The 12604-nt window shown below is 32.2% G+C and overlaps 1 protein-coding gene across 2 annotated transcripts in view; it reads right to left on the bottom strand.

The window, feature by feature from the left end:
* Positions 1-12604, bottom strand: part of nmd (no mitochondrial derivative) — a 58301-nt gene that overhangs the window by 22244 nt on the left and 23453 nt on the right. For both annotated transcript variants that reach the window (XM_075376939.1, XM_075376938.1), the window contains exons 4-5: positions 9871-10071; positions 5429-5625 (exon numbers count right to left, since the gene is read on the bottom strand). In XM_075376939.1, coding sequence (XP_075233054.1) covers positions 5429-5625; positions 9871-10071 — 398 coding nt within the window. The remainder of the gene's footprint in view (positions 1-5428; positions 5626-9870; positions 10072-12604) is intronic.

The raw sequence follows: 12604 nt of genomic DNA on the forward strand, positions 1-12604 counted from the left end.
GTGTGATGTAATCTTTGAAGGATATCTATTACCATAAACTAAACTCTTGTCACTAATTTCATATTCTATTAAGAAGTGTCAGACATAAAATTAAAAAAAATTCTGCTTTTTTACACACATTTTTGTCGATGCTACTGATTTGCTTGTATAGTTTTAACTTGTTATATCAATTAACATTTTGTTTTATAAAAGTAAACATAATTTTTTTGCCAAAAATTACATTTTCTATAAGAAACTCTGATGTATAAAAACATTTTAATTTTGAATGAATGCAAAATATTATTATTGTAATGTATAGAAAAACAGTGCTTAATAATTTTATATATATAGTTGAATAAAAACAAACAAAACTGTGAGGAGATGTAGATGACACGTGTATAAAGCTATAGCATTCTTGGTTTTTACTAAGAATAAAGAATGCCACCAAATAAATAACAAAAAAAATACACAAAAAAAAGAAATGCATTTGGTTTGGTTAACAGAACTGAGTGCAACATCTTGATAAAAATTGCAATATTTAATACAAGCTTTGCTGCTTATTAATATATTCAGCCTACAATGTCATTAATTGTTAAGAATATTGGCTGTTTAAGTATTTTAATAAGATACTCTACTTAAAGAAACTGGGCCTGTAAAACTGTTGAATGTTTACAATTATTTGCAGTTGAAAGGTGTCCATTAATTGAGGTAATATTGAATTTAAAGATTTATTACATGAATGTTTTATGAATTTTACCAGGACAATTAAAATAAATTCATAACTTACTTATTTACTAGGTAAATAAACTATATTATAGTTAAGCTGAAAGGTGATAATTTGAATCTTAAGTAAATTATTGATCTTTTATTAAATTAAAAATAAAGCACATTTACTTTTGCAGCTAAATAATAGAACAAGTAATCTAGAACAGGTCTCATGTCTCATGTGAGTGATGGGGAACACATTCAAAAAGCTTTATTTCTTTATTTTGGAAGGGAAGGGTTGCTCTCCCTCCCTGTTTTGGTACCCTCTCAAATGAGGTGCTTTTTGTTAAATTTATTAGAATTGGTGGGTTGCTTAATGGAGGTTTACTTATTTCAAGAAATTCTTTTTCTTATTATTTTAATTATTATTACTGTTATTATTAATAGGCTACAAGGTATAATGTTACGATCAAACTTTGTAACTTTTCTCCAAAATAACAACTTTAACAAAAGCCGGATTGAGCCTTCACAAGGTGTGCCTGGATATATCCAGAACAAATCTGAGAAATTTGTCTGGTGAGTTGAATCTAAACAAACTTCACGGGTTGATTTATCATCAAATCATACCTCACTAGATCAAATTTAGAGTTGTAACTCAGGATCTAGTCCCACCAGAGGTGAACCCTTGATAGTCAACTATGAAAGGTCTTTTAAGGAATACTCCACTGGTTGAACCAAGCAACACCTGAGTTCAGAGAAGGCAGCATTTGGATATGGTGGGCTACCACTTAGAAGATAACATACGATTAGAAGCATTTAAATGCTCCAGCACTACACACACGAACAAGAAAAATACTAAGTCCAAAATCAAACCAAAGCAAATCACCTACATTTCCACATACAATGTAAACTCACTTTTACAGACTAGTAAACTAAAAATAATAACTGGTCTAATGAACCAACACAAAATTCTCATCACGGGTAGCAGGAAATAAAAAACATAAACCAGAATGCCAAGGAATCTTAAGGATATAAACTCTACAAAAATATACCTGGGAAGAAAGTGATGAAAAATGTCCCACAGTTTTGAACAGGCTTTTTAGCCAGCGTCAAAATAATAAACTCCATACAAGAATTCAAGTCACAATCCCCAAGAATCTCAACACTCACCCTAAAAGCACATAAAATCTTCACAATAATAAATGCCCATGCATGTACTAAAAATAAAAATAACTCTTCAAAAGACCGAAAAGAAATAGAAAAGTTCTGGGATCTACTCAACCTGACTATAAATAACATCCCCAAAAATCATGTTAAACAATTAATCGAAGACTGCAGTGCTCAACTAGGCAGAGAAAGCAGATATCATGATAATTGGAAAATGGCCCGCCAAAAAAGAAATTATACAGAAACAGACAGAGACTTGTCAATCTCTGCAGAAACTATAACCTAATCTTGAAATCCACATATTTCAAGAGGAAACCTCAAAACCTGGAATCACCCCGACTACACTAAAGGAGAATGACAACAAGATCATGACTTTATGGGCAACATCACCACAGGGAGATCTACAACATAAAAGTCCTCCGAGAAATAAATACAGGCCTCACATCATTGCATAGTCAAAATTAAAATTAAATTTACTCCCCAAAGAAAGCAACAAAACCAAGCCCCTAAAACTAAAAAGAAAGTGAAAATCACTTTCAAGAATGAAAATTACCAAAAAGCAAGTGAAAAAATAACAATCACAGATACTCAAAATCTACAACCTTAAACAAATCGCAGAAGAATTAGCCCCAATAATATCCCATAAAAAACATCAATAGTGGAACAGTGAATGTGATGAAACAGTAGAGAGAAGACATCGAGTGTGATTATTTCACCAATCTCCGCAATCAGACACATCCTTCCAAAATCTAGTCCAAACTGACAAATTATAAATATAAATGCTTTATAGTTGCACAAAAAGGTATAAAATATAGTAAGTACAACATACAAGGTCTGTTCGGAAAGTTGTCACAAAGTCTAAAAGTATGAAAAAAGGACTTTATGCAAAATTTAGTGTTAACGGTTGTCTTGGGAGGTACAAACTCACAATGGATGATCCCCCTGATGTCAAAAAACACAATGAGCATAGTCTTGCTCTTTGATTTGCTCATTCGAGCCTTCTTGGGGCGAGGGGATGCCGAGATGTGCCACTTGGCACTTTGCCCCTTTGTTTCGGGGTCGTACTGGAATATCCACATTTCATCTCCCATGATAACATTGTCCAAAAAGACTTACAATTTCCACTTGGTGAGATTTTTGGTCATTGGTCAAAATTCTTGGGACAAACTTTGTGCACACTTTTCTCATGTGCAAATCCTTGGTCACATAGACAATGGTTTCTGCAATATTTAACATATCGGTCATTAAATGAACACTAATTCGATGGTCTGTTTGTGAAAGTTCTTTCATACGAATCACATTTTCATCATTTGTGGAGCTTGACGGGTGTCCAGTGTGAGCAATCATCGACCTCTTCTCGGCCTTCCAAAAACGTGCCATCCACTTGCCTTTGTGATAAACGCTCATCCCCAAGGGCCTGTTGAACCATTGGAAAAGTTTCTGCTGCAGACATGCTGCCGAGTTTCACATAAAACTAGATCGCATATTTTTGTTCCAGCGAGTGCTGCATTGAAACTTGTACAAGAGATTAAACAGAGGTTTATAAAATTATCCATCCTTCACCTCTGAGAGCTCAGAGACAACTAAGCAAGCACTCGCTCAATTTCCAGACAGATGGAAAGTCTTCCCCTGCTTATGTAATTTATATATCTTCAATCAGGTGAAAAGAAAAGAACTGCAACATGTCACACATTTTTGGAATGGACAAGGTTCTTCCCTTAAGAACCTGTTGTTGACTGGGCTTTTAATTTCTGTAAGAAAAGCAATATTTTTGTTTTAGCATATTTTGTGCACTGATCAATGCACAAATTGATCTGTATGTGTTGCTTCTATCATAAGCAAAAATGTATCTATCTTTCAAGGAACTGTGGGCTGAATGGGTACTTACTGCTTGGTTGGGATCCTCAGCTTTTCTCTGGGTCACGTTTTTATCTCATGCTATCATTCTCTGAGGGTAGATAATTTTTTCTCATTATCTACTCCTAATTTTTGATTCCTTTACAATTTTGTGGTTCTGTGGGTAAAAAGGTCTGATCTCCTGCTAAAGGAAAAGCATGAACCTTTACTCAAGTTACAAAATGTGGTTAGGAGTAGATTAAGGCAGTGAATATATTTTTTTTAAAAAGAAACGTTGAAATGTTTCTACTTCATTACTGTCAATACCCCCACACTTTGTCCCCATGTGCAACTACTGCTTTATAAGCTGCTTCAAAAACAGCTTTTTGTTACCTTTATCATAAAGTTTTTCCACGTACTATTCCATGCATATTTGGCCACAGATGTTCTCTCCTTAAAATGTAGCCTTAAAGTTAATTTTGGTTAAAAGTGATTCCTTAACTTTGGTAAGAAAGTGATTTCTTTGCAGGGACTTGTACAGCCAGTGAATTCGTAGTGTGATCTGGTTGGCAACAACTGAAGGCTGACTAATGGATTTGTTATCCTGTTGGATGGCTGTAAATGCTTCCTATTTTCTAAATCTATGTTTGATACCAGTAAATGCATTTTCTAAATTAAACCTCTACTTGTTTTTTCTAGTCTGCTTTTATTTCCAGGTTATAATACTTAGCAAAAACTTTTATATGCTATCTAATCCTAATTTTTTGTTATCCTTCATTTTACATATATTTCATTAATTCTTGTTATTTTCAAACTAAATTTCACTCCATTACTGAACCATAAATTTATATATTTACTTCTTAGATCACTATCTGCTATCAAATTTTCCATCAACTTATTTTAATTACAATGAAATGAAAATAAACGAGATTTTTCTTAGAAAAAGCTTGTTTCCTTTCCATATTATCTACAATTATCACAACAGATTAAAAATATCACATTATCATTATATCAGATTATTAACACATTAGATAAAAAATATCTCTTCAGCCCCAAAGTTTACTCTGTAGAAAATAACCCTTTTTTTAAAATTTCAACCATACTTTGCTTAAAATTTTATTCAACTACACATTGCTGAATGTCCTTTCAACATTTAAAATTTCCATTCAGAGATACTTTGTTTATCTTAGCCTATTTTTCTAGATTAATCCAAGAGTTAAACTCGCTTCTTTTAATCAATTTGTTAACAATGTTTTGGTTATAACCTGGTCATATCCAATTTAATTTTACGTGCTGTCACCATAAACATCTGCCTTTTAATGCAGTATGTACTCTTTATTATCTGAGCTTAATCTTAATCTTTTTAAAATCTGAACTTGTTAATGTTTCTATTAAAACTTTATTCAATACATGCATATCATTTTTTTTAATAACATTTAACATTACTTAGCACTTGTAACAGTGGATTTCAGGTATTATTCATGGATTTTCATATTAAGAAAAAAATATTAAAATAAAATAATTAATTAAACTGTGCTAATAATATTTACAACTTAAAAAAATATCTAGATAAATAATTTTAATAATTATATGTCGCATATAATTACACAGTTTAGAGTGAAGATAATATGCACTTTAATTATATCAACAAGATTGTCACTACTACTACTACTGGTAAACTTTATAAAAAGATGATTCATGTTTTAAGAATTAAATTAATGGATATAAATATATAACTTACTGGAAGAGTAATATGGAATGTAGCTGGCATTCTACGTAATATAGCACGATCAAGATCTTGTGGTCGATTAGTTGCACCCATAACAATAACAATACAATTTGAATCTGTGTTTAAACCATCCCACAATGACATAAACTGTGCTTTCATCATAGCAGTAGCTTCATGGTCTTGTGAATTGCGGTTACGTAAGAACGAATCTATTGTAAAATTAAACACAATTACAGTATAAGTATTAATATACTGTTATCAAATTACATAAAAATCTATTTATATATCTTTAAAATTTATTAAAAGTTCTCTTCTACAAGAACAAGAGACAAAATTCAACTAATAAGTTATATTAAAAAATAAATCTATTTAATGCTATTAAATAATAAAGAGATTAAATCATGATAACTAAGATGTACAAGAAAACTTATGTAATAGGCAACAGTCAGATGTGTTACTTAATATTTAACCTCGTATGCTATTCAATAAGATCACAGGCAATCTATGTAATAATTTTTCATAGCTTGCATGTAAGATAAAGAGATGTTTATTTTCATATTCATAAAGGGAGATTTTAACAATGATTCCTAGGACAATAAAATTTCAAAATATAAGTTTTCTGAATTTATTTTATTTTTCTAATAAAAAAAGTCTTCCATTTAATAAATGTAACAGAATGCTAGCTGAATACACATGATGTAACTGAAGTGTGATTACTCAGCTCCTGTTACTTTTATTATGCCAACTGGTTAGGAAAGTGATCCTTTTACTATTTGTATTCTAAATAGTAAAGACTGTACGCAGGAGTAATTTATCTTATGGATGAAGAAACCTCCTCTATGAATCATGAGACCTTGCCGTTGGTGAGGGGGCTTGAGTGCTCGGGAATAGAGAGTAGCTGGACCGAAGGTGCAACCATATCTGTTGAGAGCCGGACTAAGGAATGATTCCTGAAAGAGGGCAGCAGCTCTTTCAGTAGTTGTTAGGGGCGTGAGTCACAATGACTTAAACGGCCATATCACATCACTCAGTCCTCTGAGTACTGCGCAGCTGAAAGCAATGGAAAACTACAGCTGTTTTTTTTCCAAGAAAATGTGGCTCTCTTTTCACATAGCAATAATGGAGGCGCCTTCCTTGGTAAAATATTCCGGAGGTAAAATAGTCCCCCGTTCGGATCTCCGGGTGGGGACTACTAGGGAGGGGGTTACCAGAAAATTAAAAAATAACATTCTACGAGTAGGAGCGTGGAATGTTAGAAGCTTAAAAAAGGTTAGTAGGGTAGAAAATTTAAAAAGGGAAATGGATAGGGTAAATGTGGATATAGTAGGAATTAGTGAGGTTTGGTGGGAAGAGGAAGGCGACTTTTGGTCAGGTGATTTTAGAGTAATTAACTCAGCGTCAAATAATGGGCAGGCATGAGTAGGTTTCGTGATGAACAAGAAGATAGGGAGGAGAGTGGAGTATTTCAAGACGCATAGGGATAGAATCATTGTAATAAGGATAAAATCAAAACCTAAACCGACAACGATTGTTAACGTCTATATGCCTACAAGCGCCCATGATGATGATGAGGTAGAGTGTGTACATGAAGAGATTGATGAAGCAATTAAACACGTAAAAGGAGATGAAAATTTAATAATAGTTGGAGATTGGAATGCAAGCATTGGAAAAGGCAAGGAAGGAAATATAGTGGGTGAATACGGGCTGGGCAAAAGGAATGAAAGAGGGGACCGACTTATAGAGTTTTGCACAAAGTATAATTTAGTAATTGCCAACACCCAATTTAAAAATCATAATAGAAGAATATACACTTGGAAAAAGCCAGGCGATACTGCAAGGTATCGGATAGATTATATCATGGTTAAGCAAAGATTTAGAAATCAACTCGTTGACTGCAAAACTTACCCTGGAGCAGACATTAATAGCGACCATAATTTGGTGATAATGAAATGTAGATTGGGGTTTAAAAACCTGAAGAAAAGGTGTCAGATGAATCGGTGGAATTTAGAGAAGCTTGAGGAAGAGGAGGTAAAGAAGATTTTTGAGGAGGACATCGTAAGAGGTCTGAGTAAAAAAGATAAGGTAGAAAATGTAGAAGAAGAATGGGAGAATGTTAAAAAGGAAATTCTTAAATTCACAGAAGCAAACTTAGGCGGAATAACGAGAACTGGTAGAAAACCTTGGGTTTCAGACGATATATTGCAGCTGATGGATGAACGTAGAAAATATAAGAATGCTAGTGATGAAGAAAGTAAAAGGAACTATCGGAAATTAAGAAATGCTATAAACAGGAAGTGCAAACTGGTGAAAGAAGAGTGGATTAAAGAAAAGTGTTCAGAAGTGGAAAGAGAAATGAATATTGGTAAAATTTTCAGACGGAGCATACAGGAAAGTTAAGGATAATTTTGGGGTACATAAATTAAAATCTAATAATGTGTTAAATAAAGATGGTACACCAATATATAATAAGAAAGGTAAAGTCGATAGATGGGTGGAATATATTGAAGAGTTATACGGAGGAAATGAATTAGAAAATGGTGTTATAGAGGAAGAAGAGGAAGTTGAGGAGGATGAAATGGGAGAAACAATACTGAGATCTGAATTTAAGAGAGCATTAAAAGATTTAAATGGCAGAAAAGCTCCTGGAATAGACGGAATACCTGTAAAATTACTGCGCAGTGCAGGTGAGGAAGCGATTGACAGATTATACAAACTGGTGTGTAATATTTATGAAAAAGGGGAATTTCCGTCAGACTTCAAAAAAAGTGTTATAGTAATGATACCAAAGAAAGCAGGGGCAGATAAATGTGAAGAATACAGAACAATTAGTTTAACTAGTCATGCATCAAACAATCTTAACTAGAATTCTATACAGGAGTATTGAGAGGAGAGTGGAAGAAGTGTTAGGAGAAGACCAATTTGGTTTCAGGAAAGTATAGGAACAAGGGAGGCAATTTTAGGCCTCAGATTATTAGTAGAAGGAAGATTAAAGAAAAACAAACCAACATACTTGGCGTTTATAAACCTAGAAAAGGCATTCGATAACGTAGACTGGAATAAAATGTTCAGCATTTAAAAAAAATTAGGGTTCAAATACAGAGATAGAAGAACAATTGCTAACATGTACAGGAACCAAACAGCAACAGTAACAATTGAAGAACATAAGAAAGAAGCCGTAATAAGAAAGGGAGTCCGACAAGGATGTTCTCTATCTCCGTTACTTTTTAATCTTTACATGGAACTAGCAGTTCATGATGTTAAAGAACAATTTAGATTCGGAGTAACAGTACAAGGTGAAAGGATAATGATGCTACGATTTGCTGATGATATAGTAATTCTAGCCGAGAGTAAAAAGGATTTAGAAGAAACAATGAACGGCATAGATGAAGTCCTACGCAAGAACTATCGCATGAAAATAAACAAGAACAAAACAGAAGTAATGAAATGTAGTAGAAATAACAAAGATGGACCACTGAATGTGAAAATAAGGAGGAGAAAAGATTATGGAGGTAGAAGAATTTTGTTATTTGGGAAGTAGAATTACTAAAGATGGACGAAGCAGGAGCGATATAAAATGCCGAATAGCACAAGCTAAACGAGCCTTCAGTACATCAAAAATTAATTTAAATGTCAGGAAAAGATTTTTGAAAATGTATGTTTCGAGTGTCGCTTTATATGGAAGTGGAACTTGGACGATCGGAGTATCTGAGAAGAAAAGATTAGAAGCTTTTGAAATGTGGTGCTATAGGAGAATGTTAAAAATCAGACGGGTGGATAAAGTGACAAATGAAGAGGTATTGCGGCAAATAGATGAAGAAAGAAGCATTTGGAAAAATATAGTTAAAAGAAGAGACAGACTTATAGGCCACATACTAAGGCATCCTGGAATAGTAGCTTTAATATTGGAAGGACAGGTAGAAGGGAAAAATTCTGTAGGCTGGCCACGTTTGGAATATGTAAAACAAATTGTTAGGGATGTAGAGGGTATATTGAAATGAAACGACTAGCACTAGATAGGGAATCTTGGAGAGCTGAATCAAACCAGTCAAATGACTGAAGACAAAAAAAAAAAAAGGAAGAAGAAAAACAAAGAAAAATGAACAATAAGAATGGGATCAGGGAGAAAAGAGACATTCCAAAACATAATCAAACTCAATAAAAATGACACAAGTGGAGTGAAAGTTAAAGATATAAATTGAACAAAACATATTATGACATCTTGATAATAAGACAATCTTTATTCAATGTAACATCATTTGAAACATTTGCTCAATGTATATACTTCAGGCACGCAAGCGAAATTATGCTGCAACCTGGCATTATGTTTCATCATAAATATCAACAAAATTAAATATATTTTTCTACATTGAACAATGGTATTTTTTGAAATCAGCATTACCATTCGGACAGACAAAGAGAGTTAGACTATTAAGTACTTATAGACTGATACAAACCTATTTCATCAATAAAAATAATACATGGTTGAAGCTTTATTGCGAGTGAAAATACAGCTGATGCCAATTTTTGACTTTCTCCATACCATTTGTCGGTAAGTATGGAAACATCCAAATTTATAAATCTAGTTTTGGCTTCTTTAGCAGTTGCTTTTGCAATCAATGTTTTACCACAGCCAGGTGGACCATATAATAAAACACCTGAAAGAAAAAAATAATATTTAACATCATTTGCTTCAAGCTGTAAAAAAATGATTTTTCCTTTCACAGGACTGAAGTTACAAATCACATTTCATAGATTCCAACTATACATAAAATTGAAGGATATTTATTTGTACAGCAAAGTATTTTAACAGCTTTTAATATATTTTTATTCTAAAAATTAATAGTAAATTATAGTCTGGAAAATGAACGAAGCATTGGATGGTCTGAGTTGTTATAAATTTGCTAACTAACAATTAAGAAAACAATATAATGTATATCAAATTAAGGCTAATTTTATTGCTGAGAAATGCATAATTTACTTTTGTGCAAAAACTTCATTTCTTCCTTTTTTTTCCTGTATAACATTTCTCAACTTTATAACTTTTACAGAATGGTTCTATATAATACACATCAGCTCATGTTAAAATATGGACTTATATCTTTACAAATATTAAATTTAAGATCATTTGTGTGTCAATGGATATACAAAAACATATCACAATTTTCAGTAATCACATTTAAATAATTTTTATAGAAGTAAACAATTTTATTTTACTTGAATCGGTTAGTGATAGCAAAGAGTGAATAATTTTCTATTCAAAAATTCAAAATGAATTTAATTTTTTAAAACTGAATTACTATGTTGGCAGTGTTTTACTGAAAATCACTTTCCAGTGATAAAAATAGCTACTGTTTTGTGATTTCTTTATTATCTTATTATTATTATTATTATTATTATTATTATTATCATCATCTTTATTATTCATCTTTAAATTATCTACACACATTTAGCATTTCACATTTAATGTTGTCTGCAAGGTTGGCTTAGTTTAACAGTTATACCCTATTAAGCAATATAAAGAAATTAATAATTAAATTCTTCAATTAGATCTTTTCTGTACCTTAAAGTAATTGTTATAAATCTTACGAAGTTGTACCAATCACCCAGTTCAAATGTGCTACAATTTTGCGCTTCAATAATTCTCCACAGCTAAGATACAATCTACAAATATCTCTCAAAATCAAACATCAGCCTATAAAGTGATCTGTACTTTCTATCTCCCTTGACTTACATGGTGAGCTCAACTGGGAGCTCCCTTTCCCACACAGAGACAACCGTTTAGAGGGAGCATATCGCTTGTCTCAAATATTGTACTGATAAAATTTCTTGAATGTAAATTAATCTTTATCCCCAGAAAAAATATCTATCTAATCTGCAATAAATGGTGTGACACTGAGACTTATTTTCATGCCATTGAGACCTAATTTAAAAAAAATTAAGCAAGATTAAGGATGAAACTAAACATAATCTTTTCCAAGATTAGGTTTAGTTTCTCCTGCCAAAGCCCTTCATTACTTAGTTTTAAGAAATCCCAATCACATATGTACTTTTAACCCTAATCCACCCAATACTTTGCCCACAAATTTAATAACCAGCTTTGATAATTTCTTTGGTAATCTATTCATGGGTAAGAGTAAAAATTTTATAATAGATTCAAAATTTAACGTTAGACTCTGAAAAAACAAAAGCGTGAACTTTTACTCAAGTTACAAAATGTGGTTAGGAGTAGATTAAGGCAGTGAATATATTTTTTTAAAAAAGAAACGTTGAAATGTTTCTACTTCATTACTCTCAATACCCCCACACTTTGTCCCCATGTGCAACTACTGCTTTATAAGCTGCTTCAAAAACAGCTTTTTGTTACCTTTAATCATAAAGTTTTTCCACGTACTATTTCATGCATATTTGGCAACAGATGTTCTCTCCTTAAAATGTAGCCTTAAAGTTAATTTTGGTGTAAAAGTGATTCCTTAATATTATAACTATTGACTATATTAATTTTGATCTTCCCAAACTTTCACCTTTATCAGTATTCCAGGCAACCATCTTAATGAAACACCATAGTTTTTAGAAATTTACTACCAAGTTCCACCTCTCAGAATATGCTTTGAAATGCATTCTTAGCAGTATTTTGGCCTCCAAGACCAGTAACATCATATTATCAGCATAAAGAAGAAACTTTATATTCAAATTTTCTATCCACAACACCTCTCCCATTGCATCATAAAGATCAATCACAAATAAGGCAAACAGTAAAGGGGAGAGAAGGCAACCTTAACACAGATTGTTGTTAAAAAGCACGTTAAACCACCATTATACATCGCATGTCATGATGTACTATTATATAAATTTTTAAGATATTTAAAAATTTATTAGGCAAAGATAGATTATATTGTTTATAAAAAAGTGCATTTCTATCAATACTATCAAAGGAGCATGCAAACCTGTAAAGAAACAATAAACATTTTTTCTTGCCTTGGGAAAATTTAAGGTTAGGGTTATTTAAGTTGCTGAATATTCTTCTAAATTCTACCTGATATTCAGTTAAATTTCTCCTTACCCAAACTTCTCAACAAATTTTCAGTAAAAAACTTTGAAACAGCATCTTGAAAAGAAATTCCACTATAGTTATCAACTATATCTAATACTTTTTATGCTGAGGAAATATAATACAGGATGATTAATGTA

Source organism: Lycorma delicatula, chromosome 10 (genome assembly GCF_047948215.1).
Source record: "Lycorma delicatula isolate Av1 chromosome 10, ASM4794821v1, whole genome shotgun sequence".
In the NCBI taxonomy this organism is placed as follows: domain Eukaryota; kingdom Metazoa; phylum Arthropoda; class Insecta; order Hemiptera; family Fulgoridae; genus Lycorma; species Lycorma delicatula.